This window comes from Sciurus carolinensis, chromosome 8 (genome assembly GCF_902686445.1).
Source record: "Sciurus carolinensis chromosome 8, mSciCar1.2, whole genome shotgun sequence".
NCBI lineage: Eukaryota > Metazoa > Chordata > Mammalia > Rodentia > Sciuridae > Sciurus > Sciurus carolinensis.
The window spans coordinates 133,022,035-133,044,783 of record NC_062220.1 but is presented as its reverse complement, the minus strand read 5'-3'; the positions used below and the strand labels follow the sequence as shown (position 1 = coordinate 133,044,783).

At 43.0% G+C, this 22,749-nt stretch overlaps 1 protein-coding gene and 1 pseudogene across 5 annotated transcripts in view; one reads left to right on the top strand and one right to left on the bottom strand.

Annotated features, from left to right (window-relative positions):
* Positions 1 to 907: 907 nt before the first annotated feature.
* LOC124991106 (60S ribosomal protein L10-like) lies at positions 908 to 1,615 on the bottom strand (annotated as a pseudogene).
* A 16,604-nt stretch (positions 1,616 to 18,219) lies between these two features.
* The window catches only part of Bicdl1 (BICD family like cargo adaptor 1), a 93,358-nt gene continuing 88,828 nt past the window's right edge, over positions 18,220 to 22,749 (top strand). For 3 of the 5 annotated variants that reach the window (XR_007109879.1, XM_047561901.1, XM_047561899.1), the window contains exon 1: positions 18,220 to 19,515. Coding sequence is in view for 4 of the 5 variants with exons in the window: in XM_047561901.1 (XP_047417857.1) it covers positions 19,087 to 19,515 (429 nt within the window). In the remaining variant the exon portion in view is untranslated. The remainder of the gene's footprint in view (positions 19,516 to 22,749) is intronic. The other 2 variants (XM_047561903.1, XM_047561900.1) reach the window with 1 other exon arrangement.

Genomic DNA, 22,749 nt, shown 5'->3' with positions numbered 1-22,749 from the left:
ACTTGGGAGGCTGAGGCAGGAGAATCACTTGTGTTGGGACTAATGACACGTTAACTAACTCAGGCTGACTCCTTACTCCCTGGCGAGTGAGCAAGATCAAGGCTCAAAGGCGGTTTCAATAGTTCATGACGATAAACCGGACCACCATCAGGGATTCGTTAACAACAGTTCCGCCAACGTGATCAGCTCGTGCTTGCCATATAGTCCTATGGGACTCTCGCCTGCGTGAACCCCCCTGCCTTGCTGACCTTTAAGCTGATTGGTTCCCGCCTAGCCCCCACCCTACATAAAAGCTGTGTGACTTCCTCAATAAACGAGTTCCTGCTGTGACGGGTCTCCCTGACGCGTCTGATTGTCCTCCACCTGGAGGGCTGGGAGCGGGCCGTCAGTCGGCCTTACCTATCCTGGTCTGAACTTGTTGGGGAGTGTCCCCTTCCCTTGTTGCTGGTCGAGAAGAGCAAGGGGGCTTAAGACCCCGACAACTTGAGCCTAGGAGTTCAGGGCCACCCTCCAGGACAGAGCAAGACCCCAATCCATTTTGTGTTGCAATAACGAAACACCTAAGGCTGAATGTTTTATAAAGAAAAGAAGTTTATATAATCTCACAATTCTAGTGGCTGGAAGATTCAGATAGCATGGCACTGGTATCCTGCGAAGGTCACTTGGCTGCATCACAGCATGGCAGAAAAGTGGAACGGAAAACAGCTTGTGCAGAAGGAATCACACAGTAAGACAAGAAAGAAGAGCCGGTCTTGCTCTTTTGGTAACAATTGGCAGGAAGTCCCACAAAAACTAGGAGGCGCTCCACTAAAAAAAGTATTCATCCCTCCTTTTGTCTTTTTTTGATACAATACAAGATTTATTGGGTGTGTGTGAGATTAAGAAGGGGACAGCACAGTGGACGCCCTCATGAATGCAGGGCCTGCCACTTGTCCAGGGGACCAGATTGGGGATGTATTTGACTTCACAGCCATCAGGAATGAACCGCTTCTCAGCCACCATGTCTTCAAACTCATCAGCATTAAACTTGGTAAAGCCCCACTTCTTTGAAATGTGGATCTTCTGGCAGACGGCAAACTTGAACTTGGCCCTGCAGAGGGCCTCAATCACATGTTCCTTGTTCTGCAGCTTGATGCGGATCGACATGATGACTTGGCCAATGTGAACCCTGGTCACTGTGCCCTGGGGTTTCCCAAAGGCACCCTGCATACCTGTCTGGAGCTTGTCAGCCCCAGCACAGGGCAACATCTTGTTGATACGGATGACATGGAAAGGGTGGAGCCGCACTCGGATATGAAAGCTGTCTTTGCCACAACTTTTTACCATGTACTTGTTGGCACAAATACGGGCACCCTCCAAGGCTTCAGAGGATAGCTGCTCATATTCATCAGACACCATGTGGCCACAGAGTGGGAACTCATCCACTTTTGCCTTTTTCCGCCCAAGGTCAAAGATGCGTATTTTGGCATCAGGGACAGCCCGGCAGAAACAAGACTTTGGGTACGGCTGGTTTTTACAATACCGGTAACACCGGGTGGGTTGGTGACCCGTGGTGACACCAGGATCTTCGGTGGCGTGCCTAAGGAAAAGAAGCATTCATCCCTCTTAAAGACCTAATCGCCTCCCTCTAGACCCCACCTCTGAAAGGTTCCACCACCTCTCAACATCATGACAAGCTTGGGGACCAAGCTTCTAGCATATGAACCTTTGCAGAACAAACCACATTCAAATAATAGCAATGCTGCTTTCAATTCTTTGGGATATACAGCCAGATCTAGAATGTTTTATCCAAGGTAGATTTATGTCTCATTGGCTTACTTCCTTCCAGACCCAGAGAGAGGTGAGGGTGAGCTACCTACCATCTCCTTAGGGAGGCAAGTCTGTTAATTCAGAACACTCCGACTGGGTCAGGTAGATGGATATTAAATGTGGTTCATGATTAATTTTGAGTCCATGTAGGCCATCCAGTAGTTTCTGTTTTTTCCACCAAAGAGGGTGGGGAAAAAAAAATCTGTACAGGAAATTCCCTACATGCTGCTTGCACCTGCTTCACCTTTTGTTACCCCAGCCCCCAAGGTTAGTTAATCACAAATAGGACATTGGGAAATAGCCTCTCCTATAAAAGAAAATAAGGCTGAGAGGCAGGCAGGGGACCAACTCTTCACATGACACTGAAACTGATGAGGGTATTTTGTGGATGAGGGGAAAGAAGGAGCTGATAAGGGAGAGGGAGATGGTGGCAGGTGGGGAGCGGGGAGGTTGGACAGCTGAAGAAAATTTTGCCAAGAATCTTAATAATACATCATTTTGTTGGCCTGGTTTATAGACTTAGGCTGAACAATACCTGAGATTTTTCAAACAGCAGAAATGAAAAGTGTATTCTTTATGAATTTTTAAAATCAGCTCAGGCTTCTTGTTTAGGACCTATAAATCAGGATGAACACACACACACTTCAGGGTTTATTTCTTCTTCTTTTTAAGGCTAAACCTAATCAGCATGACTCAAACCAAGAGTTAAAATTGGCATCAGATCTTTTGAGCTTTACTTCACTGCAGGTAACCAGCTGCAATGGGAAACTGATCAAAGTCAACTTAAAACTGAGAATTCATTTTCTTAAGGGAATTCTCAACTCTGAAATTCACCCACACAGAGCTGTGTGCAAGGGGATAATTGATACTGAATACATTAATGGCAAAATCGTATGCATGTTTCCTAAAATAAGCAAGGCTCTACCATGTTGGGGGGGGTTGGAAGAAGCTAAACTATAAATAACAGATAGGGTTTCATTCCATGAAGACTCATATTTTTATCAGCATTTGAAATAATATCATATGACCCTGCTGGAAACTCCTAAGGATCGAGTCCGAAAAGATCTGTCAAGTTAAAGGTAACATAGCTACAGGTCAATTTTAGTGAGCCTAGGATAACAAGGTTGCTAACCTTATCCTCTTAGGCTAGCCATTTTTGTGAGAGCAGGTTGTACGTGATGTTGCATGGGTTTTCAATTTCCTATCACGACTCCATACCTTAAATTCTTTTCCTGATGTTCTATTCAACAAGGAAAAAAAAATTGGTGAAAAGTAATACAAACAAAAGAAGAACCTAGTGTGTCTTTCATTTTCTCCATAAACATCTTTCTTTTTAAGCACTAGCCTAAACACAGATAAGTTTAAAACCCACTATCCGTGTTCCCCTTAGCAAAGATGAGCTCATATGTTATTTTCAAAAGGAGATTCACCAGTAAACAAAGAAAATACCAAAAGCAAGAAAAGGGAAAAAAGCAAGTTGAAAAACAGTGATACTGTAATAGCTTACTAGCTCACTGACAGGCCTGATTCCAATCTGATACCCCATTTGATTTCCTCACATTTTCTGCCCTTTCTTCTCTGGCTTCCACCCACCCAGCACAGGGGCCCCATCACATAGAGCTTCAAGGGAAAGATGAATGGAAGGTTAGTGAGGCTGGTGGCCTGGACTTGCATGAATAATGCATTTTCCACTCTTTTTTTCAAGTAGCTTCAACATAGAAAAGCTTCCCTACCTCTAGGAAATGGTCAAGAGTTTGTTTCTTAGAGTCACAGTTTGTGGTCAGACTAAATTTGGAACAACTATTACACAAGAATTTAATGAGCATCCACAACTCAGCTTGAGTCCTGGAGAGTCAATCTTAGTCTTAAATTCCATTTGGATGAAAAGAAAAGTAATTTGTACCCTGAAAGTTGCAGCTGTATTTGGTATAAAATTGTATCGTTCATTTTTTTGCTTTCAAAATTTCCCAGAGCTGAAACAAACCATCTGGATCTGTTTTTAGACATCTTAAAGAAGCCCAATTACCATCATAACCTAAGTGTTAAATTAAGCACCAGAATTTTCTGAGAATATTACTATTACCAGTTGATGTACGGCAGATGAGCCTAGGCAGATGAGCCTAGGTTAACACAGATTAAACTTTGTTTTTATGACTGATTATAAATGATAAGCTTGTTCGTGTATCATTCATTCCTATTTAGATGTTCACCAGAACCACACCTAAACCATCTTACTTAAACCATATTCTAGTGTACCAGGCCAATGTAACTACACCTGGGGATTCTCTGAACCAGCAGGTAGGGTGTTTTGTTTTATTTTGCAGTACCCGGGCCTTGGGCATGCTGGAAAACACTCTACCATTGAGCTACATCCCCAGTCCCATCAGCTAGTTTTGTAATTTGTTCTTTTTGGTTCTATGTAATACCAGGGTCCACCCTGACATAATCATAAAGGCATGGAATCCAACCAGTCCAATTTAGTCCCCAGTTCTCCTTCCACCCACGCTCCCCTCCTTTCACTCCACAGATCCCTCCTAAATCTGTTTAGTTACTTTTTTTTTTTAACTAGTGTCCTGAGGGTAGGCAGGATGTGGGGACCCCCGCCGTGCCACACCCATGCATACACGTACAAAAGTTGGGTCACAGTCATTCCACTGTTCTTCCCTTGTCCTGTCCCTTCCTCCTCCTCAGTCCCCTCCATCTATTTTACTGATCTTCCCTCTACTTGGATGAAATTGCCTCTCCCTTTCATTTTTTCAACCCCCACCCCCAACACACACACCCAGATTTTGGATAGTTTTCAGAGAAAACATTCGATCTTTGACTTGTGGGGACTGGCTTATTTCACTTAGCACAATACTCTTCCATTCCATCAATTTATTGGCAAATGCCATACGTTGTAGACTAACATGTAATTAGAAAGTGGCAAAGTGAATGGTGTCTAGGTCAGCTTCTTGCTTCTGTTCCCCGGGGACAAGCCTACTTATGCTACAGAAGAAATAGGATCTGTCCTAGGCGCTGATCAGCTCTGTTTAATGTTATTCTTCTTGGCCCTAAACAACCTTATTCTTACTATTCAGTGGCTCACCCACATCCAAACCCCTAATTTAGCCCATATTTTCCCTAGTCTTACCCAAAGTCTTGCAGATTTCATAAAACTCCTTGAGGTCACATAAGAGCAGCAATTTAGATGAGTGTGGTGCTGTGAACCTGCTGTCCCCAGGTACCTGGAAGGCTGAAGCAGGAGAATTGCTTGAGAATAGGCGTTTGAGACCAGCTGGGGCAATACAGTGAGACCCTATCTCAGAAAAAGAGAGAGAGAGAGAGAGAGAGAGAGAGAGAGAGAGAGAGAGAGAGAGATTGAGAGAGAGAGAGAGAAAGCAGAAAGCCCAGAATTCTTAAAGGGGACAATGAAAAACAACAACAACAAAAAAACAATAGATTAAGAAACAGCTGGGCTGGGGAGATAGCTCAGTTGGTAGAGTGCTTGCCTTGCAAGCATAAGGCCCTGGGTTCGATCCCCAGCACCACAAAACAAAACAAAACAAAACAAAAAAAAAAGAAACAGCAACAGAGTCTCATATGACCAAAAACTTTTGCCCTTATTGGCCTCTCCCAGTCAATTAAATGCTACAATTTGAGAGTATTTCTTTGGATGTGTGCAATAAATTTCCAGGAAGGGTAAAACATGTATGTAACCAGGTGCAGGGAAGCATACCTAGAAACCCAGCCATATGGGAGGCTGAGGCAGGAGGATCCCAAGTTTGAGGCCAGCCTCGTCAACTTCGCAAGGTCCTAAGAAACTTAGCAAGATCTTGTTTCTAAACTGAAAAAAAAAAAAAAGAAAATTTGGCGCTGCGGAGATAGCTTGGGGCTGGGGAGATAGCTCAGTTGATAGAGTGCTTGCCTCACAAGCATAAGGCCCTGGGTTCAATCTCCAGCACCACAAAAAAAACCATATAATCTGTAGTAATTATCAATCATGACAGCATTGCATCTCTCAAGTTGGTTATGGTAAGTGCTGGGTCATGGGAAGGCCAGAGCTTGGGATACTACCTGGGGACTGGCTCTATCTCACCATGGTAGAAAATCCTGAGGGTGTGGGTTACTTGGAAGCAGAAGAAGGAACAACATAGAAGTTAGAAGACAACCAAGATAAATCCTCTCAATTTTGCTTGCACTTTGAGACTGAGTTATACAGATTTCAGTAGACACGAAGCTTGTGTGCCTTATGAGCTCAGATTTTGTCTAACCAGAGATCTCATGACATAATGTTACCTTGCAGAATTTCCTGTTGATAACAAGATTCAATATGGATAGAGTGCTTATTATATGCCTGACCCTGGTCTGTGGTCTGAAAGTCCGAGAAATCTGATTTTTCCAGCACATCAAGAGAGAATCCATGTTTTAAAATTGGACTCACATTAATTAGGGCTAAGTTCAATGTTTAAAACTAGGATCCAAATTGTTTATATATGATAAGAAATTTAAGCTCTTTGAAGACTGAAATGCTAACGTTGGCAGGACCAAAAGCATTCTCGATTTTTGGGCAGAGGGATGAAACTGCAATCAGAATACAGCTTTAAAAGCATAGAATTAGAATAAGGAAGGTCAGATGAATGAGTTTAAAAAGGATCTCTCTCACCAGGAATGATGGTACGTGCCTCTAATCCCAGTGACTCAGGAGGCTGAGGCAGGAGGATCACAAGTTCAAGGACAGCATCGGCAACATAGGGAGACCCTGTCTCAAAATAAAATAAAACTGATTGGGTATGTAACTCAATGTAACTCAGAGGTAGAAAGTGTCTGTGTTCAAGCCCCAGTATCTATCTATCTATCTCTCTCTCTCTCTCTCTCTCTCTCTCTCTCTCTCTCTCTCTCTCCTCTCTCTCTCTCTCTCTCTCTTTCTCTCTCTCACACACACACACACACAAAGTATGTCTCAGCTTGGTTTTTTTTGATACACTCTGGGGATGGCCCACCCATGAGTCAATATAGCAGAAGTTCATGGCTGAGCCATATTTAAACAGGACTCCCAATATTTATCTCCATATGCTTCTTTTCCTCTGCTTCCAAATAAACCACTTCCCCTTCTGAGAGATAAATATTTTATGCAAAAGGTCCTGTGTTCCATTCCCCACCATCAAAACACTGATCAGTTGAACCCCTGGATTCAAGCCTTGCTCTGATTTAGGAATTCTCTCTCTATTCTTATCTATTTATCTCTTCATTTTGTACCTCTGTATTTGACTTACTTATAAACTTCACAGAGCCTAGTATGATCATTCTACAAGGCAGGTGCTCAGTAATGTTTATTGAAAGAATGAGAGCAAAGGAACAAGCGAGTGCATCCCAATATCGGAGGACTTAAAAATAGTTCTGCCACTATGGGAAAAAAAAATATGGCAGATTTTAAGGGAAGCGGTTCCTCAACATGCTCAAAATAGAATTACCATATGATCCAGCAATTCCCCTTCTGGGTATGTACCCAAAAGAATTGAAAGTAGGGACTCAAACAAAGAGATGTTTGTACACCGTGTTCATAAACCGCATTATTCACGACAGCCCAAAGGTGGAAGCAACCCGAGCGTCCACTGACCGGATGGCTGGAGAAACAGAATGTGGTAGACAATGAGATATTTTTCAGCCCTAAAAATCAAGGGAATTCTCCTCTATGTTGCAATATGGATGAAGCTTGGGGACAATATGTGAAGTGGAACAAGCCAGTCGTGAAAAGACAAATGCCATTTGATGCTACTTATTTGAGGTCCCTAGAGCAGGTAAAATCCTAGACAAAATAGGGTGGTGGTTGCCAGAGGGTTAGGGGAGGGAAGGAAGGGGGACTTTTGTTTAATGGGCATGGATCTTCCCTTCTGCGGGACGAGGAGAGTTCTGAGGATGGATGGTGTTGACGGATGCCCAGCGCTGGGAACGCACTCCATGCTTCAAATGGTCAGGATGGCAAACTTAATTTTACTGCAACTGAAAAGAAGAGATTTTTCCATGCTAACCTGTGACTCCTGTTGTTAAACTTGAGCTGTTTCCACAAACTCAATCTGTGGCCTCCTGGGTTTGTCCTCATGATGTCCTGCAAAGGGTATTTTTCCTGTTGAACTTCAGTCTAAGACATTATCTGGTGTCACTGTGTCAGCCAAGCCATAGAACTGTGCAACACGAACACAGCATTTCAAAACAGAGCCACAAACAGTATTGTCACCACCTGCCAATTAAAAGGACAGACTGTCAATGGAGAAAATAAATACAGTACTCACGGTGAATAAACAAAGCAATGTGATTTGGAGTTGACACCAACGTTGACAATTTTAACATATTTTTTTTTTTTAGATCTGCAAGAAATAAATCTACCAGCTGAGTACAGTTGAACAAAATCATTACAGAATTAGCAGTTTTCTGACCCACTTACTTAAAAAGGCTGAATCACGGAGTTGAGACCCCAGGGAAATGCAGATTTATACCTTTGATGTATTTCTTGGTTTTTCTTCAATTAAATTAAATTATATAACCAGTTTTTGAGTCTTTGCCATGTCTTTTTTTAATTGGGTGATTTCATATGTCTTCTGGAATATAAGACTGAGAATTCTTGATTTCTGTATATATAAATGTATAATAAAACATGCACACAGCTTTCTCCTATGCAATTATTTTCCAAACCCATCAGGAAGGCTTGCTTCTCTCTCTAATCCCTTTCTGTATTAGACTGGGAAGGGAGCCCAATGTGATTTGCTGCAGAGGGGAGTCAGAGAAGCCAGGAGAAATGGTCATTTCACCTGCGTTTACACTGGCCCAGTAAAGGAGCATTTCTACAGGCAGGAAGCCATGTTGAGCTCACTCTCTTGTGGTGGCAATGGACAAGCCATGGTGAGACTAGGGGATATCCAATTTGACCATGCTCTCTTACATAAACACGGTCAAATGAAGTCAGAGGCATACCAAGGTGAAGGGCAGGTGGAGAGCTGGGATATGCTGCCTCTGACATTGTTTAGAATTGCCAGCACACAGTAATAATAAGGTTATCATTTTATGCCACCGTGTCTGGCGCTCTCTCCTTCTCTGAATTCTAAAACACGCATTGCATAATTTATAAGGTACTTAATATACTGTTTAATATAATTCCAGTACTGCCAATAATTATAGTTATTTCTGTTCATGTTGTCAAACCTCTACTAAATTATAAATTTTGTAAGGACAAGGATCACAGTGTGTGTGTGTGTGTGTGTGTGTGTATCTTTGTTTCCTCCACATAATATCCAGCACAGTGGTTTCTCTGTGACATATGTTCATATGAATGAAGAGGTTAATGCAAACTATATAGGCCATTTTAGTGTGAAATAATTCTGGCATTCTAAGGTCAAGGAGCTGTTTGGCTTGTTTGCTTTTAACATCTTATTGAGTGAGTGCTGGGTCAGCAATGTGCTGCTTTATACACATTATTCATTTATTATAAAAATGAACCAAGCTCCTACTGGACAGGGCACACTATACAGGCCTTAAGCCTCCATTAGCGAACAGGTTTTTTTACTTACACAATGCCTGTTCAGGCAGAGGTTAACTAATATGCCCAGGTTATTCAGCCAGTAGTTGGAAAAGTGCTGACTTGAAACCAGGGCTTACTCTAGATATCATGTCCTCATTCACTGCATTCTATTTCCTACAGTCAGAGTTCTAGACAAGCCATGGTGAGACTAATACATACCCGGTTTGACCACACTCTTTTATGCAAACACTGGTGGAATCCTCCTTGAGGTTAGGGATCATGTTTTCTAAAATGTTCTAAAATCCTAACATTTTTGTATACTGCTAATTCCAAGCCCATACCAACTTCTATGGCTTCCTCAAATATTTTCTGGCCAACTGATTTGGTGATTATATAAGTCACCGAATTTCCTTAAAACTTGGGAAACTTAAAAAAATAATTTGTTGTAAAAATATTCAATCACCAATAAAAGCTTATTTCTCCCCATTGTTGTCAAATATAAATTAAATTAGTATTATTTGCTGGTGAATTAGACCAATTATCTTCCCAGAGCATGTACTATGCATAGACATCTCACACCTACACAAGCACCCAGGACAAAACATAGCCAGGACAGGCAATTTGGTCTTGACCCTTCAGAAAGGTACAATTCCTCTGATCACAGGAAGACATCAAGAAGTCCACAAAGATAAGAGTAAAAAGTGTACTAGTAGCAATGATAACACAAACTATGAAAACCTGGGTGTGGTAGTGCATGCCTATAATCCTAGCTACTCTGGAGGCTAAGGTAGAAGGATCATAATTTAGAGGCTGGCCTCAGTAATTTAGCAAGGACCTGTCTCAAAATTAAAATTAAAAAGGGCTGGGTATGTAGCTCAGTGGCAACCCCTGGCATTGAAGAAGAAGAAGAAAAAAAAAAAAAGATGAGAAAAAGAAAAAGAGATTAAAGACATTTGATCTATGGATAAAAGTTTTTAGTTGTCCTGGCAACTAAATGATATACTATTCCTACAATCAGTTTTCTCTGAAATTGACAAAGAAAAATAGAGGATAAAAACAGGAGGAAATTCGCTTAAAAAGCAGTGTTAGTATGAGCAGTATCAATAGATATAAATAACTTGCCTGCCAAGAGATTAAGCCAGAATGTGATGCAGAAAGAACAAGATATAACAAATGTTTGGCAAATTCTTGAAATGAAATAAAACTAGGAAATGTTTTAAAATAGCTTCAGATGAATGATGTATGTAGCAAAACACATGAGCAGTGTGTTTAGGCCAAGATCGTTGAAAAGAAGCAGGAAAATGTGAACACATCGAAAATTAAACCACAAATCTTTCTAGGTGTGGGTATTGGAAGAACCAAAAATAGCTAACCTGAGTGTAAAACGGTTATTTTCCGATGACTTCAGGCAATGGAAACAGTCAAAACATTAGAACCCCTGTTCTAAGGGTATGGTAGGGAGTAATTTAGTCAATATTGGGAGCAGTTCAGTCCAAAGAAGGGTGAGGCTTTTTCCCCCAATATGTGCCCAGGCTGGCCTCAAGCCCCTGGACTCAAGGGATCCTCCAGCCTCAGCCTCCAGAGTAGCTGGGACTACAGGTACATGACATCACCCTCAGTCGAAAGGGTTTTTTTGTTTATTTGCTTGTTCCCCTAAGTGGTGTGGCTCTATTAAGAGTTGATTTTTCCAGAAGAAAACTTCTGAAAGCAGTCAAAAGCACCCTTGTGTTCACATTGTAGCCTCTCTCATATAGAACCCTAGGTTAGTCAGATTTTTGTCACTATAATGAAATACCAGAGATAATTAAGTTATAAAGAAAAAAAGGTTTATTTTTGCCTCACCGTTTTGAAGGTTCTAGTGTATGATCTAGGTCCTTGCTTTGGGCCTGTGGTGAGGCATCACATTGTGATGGAGTCCAGGGTGGAGTAAAAGTGTTTAGTCTTGGCCAGGAAGCAAAAGAGAATGAGGAGGAGACTGGGGTGCCACAATCACCTTCAAAGGCACACTTCCAATCACCTAAAGACCTCTTACTAGGTTCCACCTCTTAAAGGTTCCACCACCTCTCAATAGCACTTCCCTGGAGACCAATCCCTTAGGACTTTGGGTGACATTCAAGGTTCAAACAAGAGCAAGTCCATTTATATTTTTGTTGTTGTTGTTGCTGTTGTTTGGCACTGGGGATTGAACCCAAGGGCAATTTACCATTAAGTTATATCCCCAGTTCTTTCTATTCTGACACAGAGTTTCATTAAATTGCTGAGGCTATCCTTGAACTTGCAATCCTCCTGCCCCAAGCCTCCTGAGCTGCTGCGATTACAGTGTGCACCAGAGAAGCTTGTTTTAATCAGAGTTTCTTGACCTTGATACAACTGACATTTAGGGCCCTATAATCCTGTTGTGAGAGGCTGAGATGTGCACTGTAGATGTTTAACAGCACCCCTAGCCTCTACCAAGTTAGTGCCAGTAGTGCCTCCTCCCATTCAGTTGTGACAACAACAAAATGTCTTCAGACATTGCCTAATGTCCCCTGGGAGTGAGTGAATGTGTGTGTGTGTAGTCACCCCCCAGTTAAGAACCACTGATTTACTGGAGGAAGGGATGAGAATCCAGCACAACCTCTTACCATACAGATGAGGAAATTAAAGCCCAGGCACATTAAATGCTGTGCTCAAAACTACACAGCTGGGCTAGCGTTGTGGTTCAGTGGTAAGAGTGCTTGCTGAGCCTGTGTGAGGCACTGGGTTCGATTCTGAGCACTGCATATAAATAAAAAAAATAAAAGGTCCATTAAAAACTAAAAAAAATTTTTTAAAAAGCTACACAGCAACTTAACAGCGGATCAAACCCAGGAACCCTAGATTTGTGCTCTCAATGACTCACTGTACCCTTACTTTACTCATTTGCATATCACCATAACTTTTTTTATACTTGATACTACCTGTATTGTTTATTATTTTTATTTAAATTGACTCATTTTTTAAATGAATAAACTTATTTTGAAAGGAAACTGGTAGATAAGGGAAAAACAAATGGACATAAACATTAGCAAAGATTATGACATCAAAAGGAGAGAATAATCCTCAATTATTTTGTGCATTTATATATTTACCAAACAGCTGCATTGTACCTACCATGTGCCAGGGTCCACTTTAAGTGATTTACATATATGAAATATTTTTGTCTTAAAAATCACCTTAGTCCAGAGCAGTGGTGCATGCCTGTGATCTCAGCAGCTCGGGAGGATGAGGCAGGAGGATCACAAGTTCAAAGCCAGCCTCAGCAAAAGTGAGGCACTAAGCAACTCAGTGAGACCCTGTCTCCAAATAAAATACAAATTAGGGCTGGGGATGTGGCTCAGTGGTCAAGTGCCTCTGAGTTCAATACCCAGTACCAAAAAATAAAAATAAAAATAAAAAAGAACCACTTAATTCGATAAGTACTCTTACTGTAATCCTTTTATAAATGAAGAAACTGAGGCATAGAGGTCTAAGATCAACCAACTCCTAAGTGGCAGAACTAGGGTTCTAGTCCAGAAAGAGTTCATACTCTTAATCATTAAGAGGAAAGAGTAGAAATGTCCAATCATAAGGGAGGGAAACAGGTTTGGTCCCGAAAACAGGGGTCATCAGGAAATAATGGGCAGAGGTAACAAGGCAGCTTGGACCTGGGGTATTATGCAAAACCTGAGGAGAAGTTTTTGTTAGTTTTCTTTTATAGTGACAAAATACCTGAGATAATCAACTAACGGGTTTTTTGGTTCACAGTTTTGGAGGTGTAAACCCATGGCCCATTGGCCTGATTGCTTTGGGGCCTATGGCAAGGCAGTATATCATGATGGGAATACATGGTGGAGAAGTTTGCTCACCTCTCGGAGGCCAGGAAGCAAAAGACAGAAAGCAAAGGACTGGGGTCCCTAAGTCCCCTTCAATGGAACACTCTCGATGACCTGACTTCCTCTCCCAAAGTCTTACGTCTTAAAGGTTCCACCACCTTCCTGTTGGGCCATAGGCTAAAGACTAAGTCTTTTAACATGTAGGTCTCAGGGGGACATTTATCCAAACTGTAGCAGAAGCTTTTACCTGGAAGAGAAAGGCTGGGCAGGGTGATGGTGGGAAGGAACAGAAGCTGGAGGAAAAGGAGTCAGAGACTCACTGTGTGTCAGGTAAGAGCAAGATAAGGCTTACCTCTGGGTAGCAAAGATGACATTCATCCACACCAGGTGGGACAGGACATCTGCTGAAGATGGATGCTGCTGAAGATGGATGGATGCTGAAGTTAATGATTTTCCCCTAAAACACAACTTGAGAACCATAGGGGTATATATATCACATTTTGCAAAATGTTGAATCAACTCATCTCTAAAAACATGGAAGAAGCTCTGGATGACATTTCAGGATCTTTTGAGACTTCCATATTTCCATGACTAATAAATAAAATATACAACCGAAGACACTCATGAGTGCGCATGCATATGCAAGCATGCGCACACCCTGCTGCTGATTGAAAATATCAAGCATAAAACTATTTTATCACACATTTTGCCAGAAACTCATATTTCTTCAACACTTGACTTTTCAAACATAAATTTTTCTGGGAAGTGTTTTGTCTTTTACACTTTTCAGCTTTTTCCAGATCAAGATGTTAATAAAAAAATAAACAATTTGGGGAAACTGGATGAGGTTGTCACATTTGGAAATACCAGGATTTCTTTTCTTTTCTTTTCTCTCTCTCTCTCTCTTTTTTTTAAGCAACATTTTTTTTTAAATTTTCATTTATTTATTTTTATGTGGTGCTAAGGATCGAACCCAGTGCCTTGCACGTGCTAGGCTAGCGCTGTACCGCTGACCACAACCCCAGCCCCAGGATTTCTAAGAAGGAAAAGTTCATGTTTGGGCTCTTAGTGTTTTAATAGTGCTCATGTAGGAACACATCCTTAATCTGTTATGACGGGTCATGCTCAAGTTCAACAGAATATCCACGTACCAATTGAATAATAAATATATTTTAACAGAATATGGAAGGGGTCAAAAATGTGAAATTGAGGCACAGTAACTCAAAGCTAGCATCTTAGAATCAGATAGGCCCAAGACACTAAGATCATAGTACAAAGTACTAGTACATATTGATGTCACACAATGGCATTATAGGGTTATGTGAGGATTAAATGATATATGTTATAGAAAGAACTTGGAAAATAATGCTTTGTTTTAGCATGAAGCAGAATAAAAATATAATAAGCTTTTTAGAAGTCAGAGGGTTGTCATATCTTTCCTTTGATAAGTTTTAAATCTTTGTACTAATTTCCATGTAGGCAAGTACCTGCTCACACTATTGCCTCAAAGCTGACCAATGGTCTGAATGGCCTTAAATCAGCAGTCCTCAAAATGTGGCACACTGATCGTTGAAGGTCTCCAGGAGCATTTCCAGGGGTGGGGTGGCTACTTAAAACTATTTTCATAATAATTGTAATGATAGTAATTTTAATTTATGTAATGATCATAAAACTAATTTCATCATAATGCTAATTGTCAAATACTATTTTTAACTGTTGTCATTTGCAACAGTTGGTAACTGATGGAACAGTTGCAATTGATGGTACAAAAACTATAGTGGGTAATACTACTGATACTCTAATATGAATTAAGACATTCAGACTTCTGTTATTGCAACAAAGGCCTGAAATACCCAACTTCTAAGGAAAAAAGTTCATCTCCCAGTTTTAAAGTTTTCCACACATGATCAGTTGGCTCTGTTACTATGGGCAAGGTAGGAGCGTATGGAGAGGTAAAACTGCTTACCTCAAGGGCTGCAAGAAAAAGAGAAAGGGGAAAGGGGGGGGGGTCCCACAATCCCCTTCAAAGACACACTCCCAAAGGTCTAAAGATCTCCCTTTACTTAAAGGTTCTACAACCTCCCAATAGCACAGCACTGGGGACCAAGACTTGGACCTTTGGGTGACACTTAAGATCCAAACTAAAACCAGTAACCAAGTGCACTGGTAGACATGTTATGCACATATGCTCATGGAAAGGAAAAAGAAAACTAGTGTCACTTAAGAACATCCTTGGGACTGCAGTTGTAGCTCAGTACTAGAGGGCTTACTTAGTACTTGTGAGGTACTGGATTTGATCCTCAACACCACGTAATAATAAACAAATAAAAATAAAAGGTATCGTGTCCATCTACAACTAAAAAATATATTTAAAAAAATTTTTTAAAAGAACATCCTTGGGGCTGGGGCCGAGCTTAGTGGTAGAGCACTTGCCTAGCATGTGTGAGGCACTGGGTTTGATCTTCAGCACCACATAAAAATAAATAAATAAAATAAAGGCATTGTGTCCATTTACAACTAAAAAAAAATTTTTAAAAGAACATTCTTGATATGCAAAAATGAAATAATGTAACCCTTCTCATTCATTTGTTTAAAATTTGGAAATATATCATTATTATTCATAAAATATCCTTATTATAAATATTTTAAATGGAATATTTAAAAAGTCTTCCATATTATAACTTTTGTGTGTGTGTGTGTGATACTGGGGATAGAACCCAAGGCCTTGCACTTGCTAAGCAAGCACTTTACAACTGAGCTACATTCCCAACACAATATTTTAACTTTTTATTTTTTATTTATTTATTTTGGTACCGGGGATGGAACCCAGGAGCTCTTAACCACTGAGCGATAAACCCAGTCTACCCTTCTTCTTTTTTTTTTTTTTTTTTTTTTTTTTTTTTGAGACAGGGTCTTGCTAAGTTACTTCGGGCCTTGCTGAAGCTGACTTTGAACTTGCAGTCCTCCTACTTCAGTATCCAAAGTCACTGAGATTATAGGCAAGAGCCACCATGCCTGCTATTTTAACTCTTTAAATATCAATATGCTAGCTGGGCATAGTGGTGCACACCTGTAATTCCAGTGACTTAGGAGGCTGAGGCAGGAGGACTGCAAGTTCCATACCAACCTCAGCAACTTAGGGAGGGCCTAATGAGACCCTGTCTCAAAATAAAGCATGGACTGGGGATGTTGCTTAGTGATTAAGCAACCGTGAGTTCAATCCCTGGTACAAAAAAATAAAAACAAACAAATACCAAAATCTACGCTCACGTAAAGTAAAACTTTTTGGTGTCCTCAATAATTTTTAAGAATTTAGAAGTGATTCTAGGGTCAAAAAGTTTAAGAATCATTATTCTAAATAGTTTTCCAAACAAGCTGATTCTCCTTTGGCCATTCACAGGAATATAGTGCTTAGGGCCAAAACCACAGTAAGAAATGTTCATTTCCTACTCAGGGTAGGTAGTGGAAAATTGTTAGGGAAGAAATTTAGGAGGTAGGGTTAGCATGCTAATAGTTCATTTTCACAGATCAGGACCACTGAGTTAAAGGGAGTCAAACCAAGGTCTCGTTTGGAAAGGCAGGCGGCCTGTTTGCATAAAGGGAAAAAACAACAAATAAACAAAACTGAACCCCCCTTTGGATAAGCACCATGTTTGTCCTCCATATGTGTGTCTTTATATAAGACAGGGAGAAACTTGTCCTTGTGTGATTCAAACACGACAAGAGGAGGTAGCAACTGGATCTCTCCAGGGCCCACAATTTCTGCTCAGAGGAGACCATAATACAAAAGTGAGAACATTCAAATGTTTGAATGGCACCATGGTAAGTGCACACATTCAGCCCTAAGATAGATGTGGCAACCCCTCTGTTGTCTATCTTCTTTCCAAAGCCAGCCCTGAGGCTCAGGACCTTCTGGATTCTTAACTTTCCATCTGAGGATAGATTGTGATACCTGAATATAGTTTAGGCTCTGCATTTAATAAGGAATAAGAACCAAAGAAATAATTTGACCCATTTCAGCCTCTTGGTGTTCTGAAATTTCCACCTCACTGAGACAAAAAGAGTCAAAGTATGATCTGACTTAAAAAATGTGTTGTCATCCAAAAGGAAAAGGGAACAATAAGGACTAATACTGACTTCAGATGGAATTGTTTCTGAAAATAGGAGACACAAAGCATCACCAATGAGGTCAAAGCAAGAACTGACTGGAAGTTATCCAGGGGAGTCTTCAATCCTTCTGATCCTTGCAAGAAGCTTTGCTTCTAGATTGAACCTGTCCATCTTGGTCATAAATTACTACTATCTTCTTGCAGACTATTCATATGTGAAGTAAGTAAAGGACAGTGATCTATGTGAACCCTAGAATCAGCCGACCGGGATCCAAATTTCAGGTCTCAGTTTCCTCCACTGTAAAACGGGAAAATCGATGGTGGTTACTTTATAAAGTCCTTGTGAGGATTACCTAAGATAATGCATAAAAAAAAAACCACTTAGTACGGACACCTGGCACACACTAAGTGACCAAAAAAAAAAAAAAAAAAAAAAAAAAAGGCGGTTGTTATTAGGGGGATTCTGTGCTTCGTATTCCCATCTGTGAGCAGTTTTTTCCGTTATTTCTCCACATGAACCCTTTCTCTCCGCCTGCTGATCTCCGAAGCATCTGGTCCTTCATATTCCTGAGTCATCATCATTAAGATGCCGGGTTTCCGAAGTCATCCCTCCTCCTCCTCCTGCTCTCTAGGGCTCCCTCTCCTGACTGCTTAGCTCTCGTGGGGGCGCAGACCTAGATTCCGTGACTGCGACTCTCTCGGGGTTTCGCCACCTGTCTTGGAGGAATGTCCCCAGTCTCGCTGACCCACAGACCCCCTAAGAGACTAGAGCGGCATCTGCAGACAAGCCCCAGCCCAAGCCTGGGAGCGAGGCCCGGGAGAGGCCGCGCGCCGGGTGGGAACGAGGCAGGGGGCGGGGCCGCGCTCCGCCGGAGGTGAGTGCGGGACCCGGCGAGGCCACACCCCGAGGTGAGCGTGCCGGGGCGGGGCCGTGCGCGCGGTGGGAGCGAGGCTGAGGGCCGCACCGCGCGGCGAAGTGGGGCCGCGGTCGGGGGCGTGGCCGTGCCCGAGGCCGTTAGGGGTTGGGTGTGCCTCCACCCCCCAGGCGGCGCGCGCAGCGGGCCACGCGGGGGGAGGCAGCGCAGGGGTTACGGCGGCCGGCGCCACCTGGGCGCCGCTGAGGAGACCCGCGAGCTGGCGAATCCCGCGCGGGCGCGGCGAACAGGTGCCCGCGCGCGTCAGGCGCCGGCAAGGGGCGGGGAGAGGGGCGCGGCCGGAAACCCGGGGCGGGGTGCGGCCGGCCCGGTGAGCTAGAGGAGCCGGGAGGGCAGGAAGGAGCTCCCCGGGCTGCGCGGCGCGCGATGTGGAGCCGCCGCCTCGGCCCCTGCAGCAGCAGCCGCCGTCGTCGCCGCTGCTGCCGCCGAGCCGAGGGACATGGAGCGCGGCTGCACAGAACGGCCGCCGGCAGCAGCAGCGACATCGAGCGTCGCAGCGACAGCGGAGCGCAGCCCGCCCCGTGAGACGCTGCCCGGCCGGCGGCGGCAGCAGCAACAGGGCGGCTGAAAACCCGGCGGCGGCGGCAGCGGCGGCGGCGGCGTTCCTCCTCGCAACCTACCCTCCCGCTTCGGTCCCTCAACCTTCCCTTCCTTGGCCTTCCCGTTCCCACCCCCCACTCCTCGTTTTCCCCCGGCGCGAGCGAGCAGCTGAGCCCGGGGGCGGGGGCGCGTGCCGCCGGCGCGGGGGAGGGGCGGGCCGGCGCGCGCCGCGCCCAGGGCTCGCGGGGACCCGGGGGGCGCGTGCCGCGGCGCGGGGCGCGGGGCGGCGCGGCGGGGCCCCTCCCCCCTGCAGCCTGGCGCGCGCCGGCCGGGCCGCACCGCTGCGGGCTCCGCGCGCGCGGGCCATGTCCGCCTTCTGCCTGGGCTTGGCCGGCCGCGCTTCAGCACCCGCCGAGCCGGACAGCGCCTGCTGCATGGAGCTGCCGGCCGGGGACGCAGTCCGGAGTCCCGCCGCCGCCGCCGCCGCCCTCGTCTCCTTCCCCGGGGGCCCTGGGGAACTGGAACTGGCTTTAGAGGAGGAGCTGGCGCTGCTGGCGGCCGGGGAGCGGCCCGCCGACCCCGGGGAGCATCCTCAGGCCGAGCCCGGGCCGCCGGCCGAGGGGGTCGGACCACAGCCGCCGCTTGCCCAGGACCCCGAGCTGCTGTCGGTGATACGGCAGAAGGAGAAGGATCTGGTGTTGGCGGCTCGTCTGGGCAAGGCGCTGCTCGAGAGAAACCAGGACATGAGCCGGCAGTACGAGCAGATGCACAAGGAGTTGACGGACAAGCTGGAGGTGAGGATCTCTCTGGATGGGTGGGAAGTAGGGGCAGACCAGGTACCCTCCTAGTCTTAGGTAGTTTGGGGAGCCACTTACTGTCTCCCCTTCCATGCTCACCCTGCCTCGAAGAAAATCATTTGGAATGGGAGGTAGGATGGAGGGTTTCTAATTATTAGTTCAGGTATTCATTGAACCCACCTGACTTTCCCACCCCGCTCACTGCAAATGGGTCCGTGCATGGCTTCCACTGCCGTTCTATATATGTACTGTACACAGCATCTAAAATAGAGCTTACAGTATGACTAATTTATACACCACTGAGGCGATGTCTGTACACAGAAATGAGAAAGTCGGTAAGCATTTAAGATATGCTCCAGGTTTTCAGGGAAGTAGTTAATCTCTAATCAGGGTGTTAGCCTAAAGCTTTCCAGTTTGGGCATTAAGGTCTCCACATGCCCTTGTCTTAACTTCCTGGCAGGTCAAAGTTATGGGAAACAAATGCCCCTGAAGAAGCTTTATATAGCCTTCAAATACTTGGGGATTAGGAAATGTGGTTCCATTGCAGAAAGCAGCAAGGGGTTCAAAATGTGACCGCTGGTAGTGGATTTAATTTGCGCCTCAGTATTTATTTGTGAAAAGCTGTACTTTCTGTGTTCTGGGTCTCAGGGGTGCAGTTTTATGCACCCTATAGAGAACCCTATTACTTGTAACTGTGTTATATATAATACCTTTTAAAGTATCTGTAACATTTGAGTTTCCTAGACCAAAGTCTTTCAGAGCTATGCACATTCTTTTTTGCTCTTAACTAGAAAAGAGCCTTAGATGCAGTACAGAATGTTAGCATTTCTAAAAATGAGATTTGCAGGAAAAAAAGGTGGGGGATTGTCATCTACAGTAGTGGAGTGTGGAGACAAGCTTGTCCTTTTCTGACTGCATTTGCTATTGCTACTCAGTTACTGATTGCTGCCAGTTCTTTTCATTCTTGTGAGAGAGAAAAAAATAGTACAGAAAAATAATACAGACCTGAACAAGGCCTGAAACTGACCTTAGTGGAATTTTATATTGCTGCTACTGCTGAACAATCAGTGGAATCAAACATTTCTATAAGATTTTTGTGTGTCTAGTCCAGAGGCATATCAAAAGTAAAATCAGGAAAAAGAGGAAATAAGTGAGTGCCCTGTGGTTCAGCTGGCCTGTTAAGTCAGTCTGCCTGTTGATGAACTCAAGATTCATCTCTGAAAAGTTGTTTGTGAAAGTTATGTGGCGACTGCCAGAAAGCAACCTAATAAACTGAATTGTTTGATTTCCCTTGAAGTAGAGGTCTAGAAATAAAAGGATGTCTTTTTTTTTTCCTAAAGAGATTCAGTTACACGACTGTAAAAAAGTACTACTGCAGAGATTTATACTTGAGTTTTGAAATCCCTTCAGTGAGATACTTGAAGAGACAGCTGACTTGAAAGGAACATAGTATCAGTTTGATTAGCAATAGATTTCATAGTAATACTGAGTGTACAATTACACACATCCTGGTTTCCATGTGGAGTCTTTATGTTTATTCAAAAAGGGAAAAAGATTTTAAAATTTGATGGCAACAAAAAGTGTTATTGTAAAAAAAAAATGAATTAGTCTTGGTATTTTGTAATTGGCTTGATGGGCAATAATAAAAGTTTTAATCTCTTCAACTATTATTTAAGATCTTCACTCTGCAGGTCAGCAGATGAACAGTAGTGTTAAAAATTTTTTAGATTCTGGGAGTGAGTGCAAAATATTGTGGATGTGCTTAACTCTATTGCGTACTTAAAAATGGTTAAGATGTTAAATTGAACGCTGAGGTTGTGGCTCAGTGGTAGAACGCTTGCCTCGTGTGAGGCACTGGGTTCGATTCTCAGCACTGCAGGTAAATAAATGAATAAGATCCATCAAAAACTAAAAAAATATTTTTAAAAAAGATGTTAAATTGTATATTATATGTATTTTACCAGAATTTTAAAAATAACCAAATTAAAAATTTTCAAGTTTATTTATGCTAATTCTTCTAGATATAGTTGAAAATTATGAAATTATTCTAAGTTTTTTTGTTTTTTGAAACGGGATTTTGCAACGTTGCCCATGCTGACCTCGAACTTCTGGGCTCAAACAGTTTGTTTTCCTGCCTCAGCCTTCTGTGTAGCCAGAGCTAGAAGTGTGCCCCACTGTACCCACCTCTAATTTTTTGGTGAACATTTACAAATCATATTAACATTGAAAACATCATTAAAACATATTAACATTTGAAACATTTAAAACATATGAACATTTTAAAATATTGCCATTAGTTGCTTTTTTTTGTGCATGTGGTACTGGGATTTGAACTCACAGGTTCTCTACCACTGAACCATACTCCCAGCCCTTGTTAATTCTTTTAAGGTTAATGTGAGAGTAGCAAGCCTACTATTTCATTTGGTAACTGCAAATGAGTTTTTCCCACAGTATAGTTTTTGTGCAACCTAGGTTTTAGAATGTCTGTTTAGATAAAGTTCTAAAGTTTAACATAGTAACTGTATTTTCAATCAAATTAAACATTTGGGAGTAAAGAAAGAGCCCTTTCTTTGAGAAGGATTTATGATTTTCCCAAAACTCAGACATTGGAGTCAAACACATTTTCTCAAAGGTGGTTTGAAAGATAAATGTGAATGGAGCCTGGGTGTGGTGGCTTACACTTATGATACCTGCTATTAAGGAGGCTGAAACAGGAGGATGATGAGTTTCAGGCCTGCCTGTGCAACAGCAATGAAACCCCATCTCAAAAACAAACAAAATGAGTGGACTTAGAGAATGGTGGCTTCACTATTAGACAAGTTTATTTTAGTGCCATCTGTTTCCTTACTACTTCAGAACTGGCACCTTCCTGCCAGGCATGGTGTCACACACCTGTAATCCCAGAAGCTAGGGAGTCTGAGACAGGAGGATCACAAGTTTAAAGCTGCAGAAACTTGGTGAGGCCCTGAGTAACTGTGAGACTCTGTCTCAAAGTATAAAAAGGGCTGGGAATGTTGCTCAGTGGTTAAGCACCCCTGGGTTCAATCCCTAGTACCAAAAACAAACAACAACAACAAAAAAAACTAACTTCAGGACAAACAAGCCATTTTCAAGTTCTTTCCTACTTACTCATGAGTTAATTAACTCTTCAGTTACGTGCCAAACCCAAGATTTTGTTTTGTCATTTCAATCCTACATTTCTCTAATTAAGGCATACTGTTTGAAGTCTTT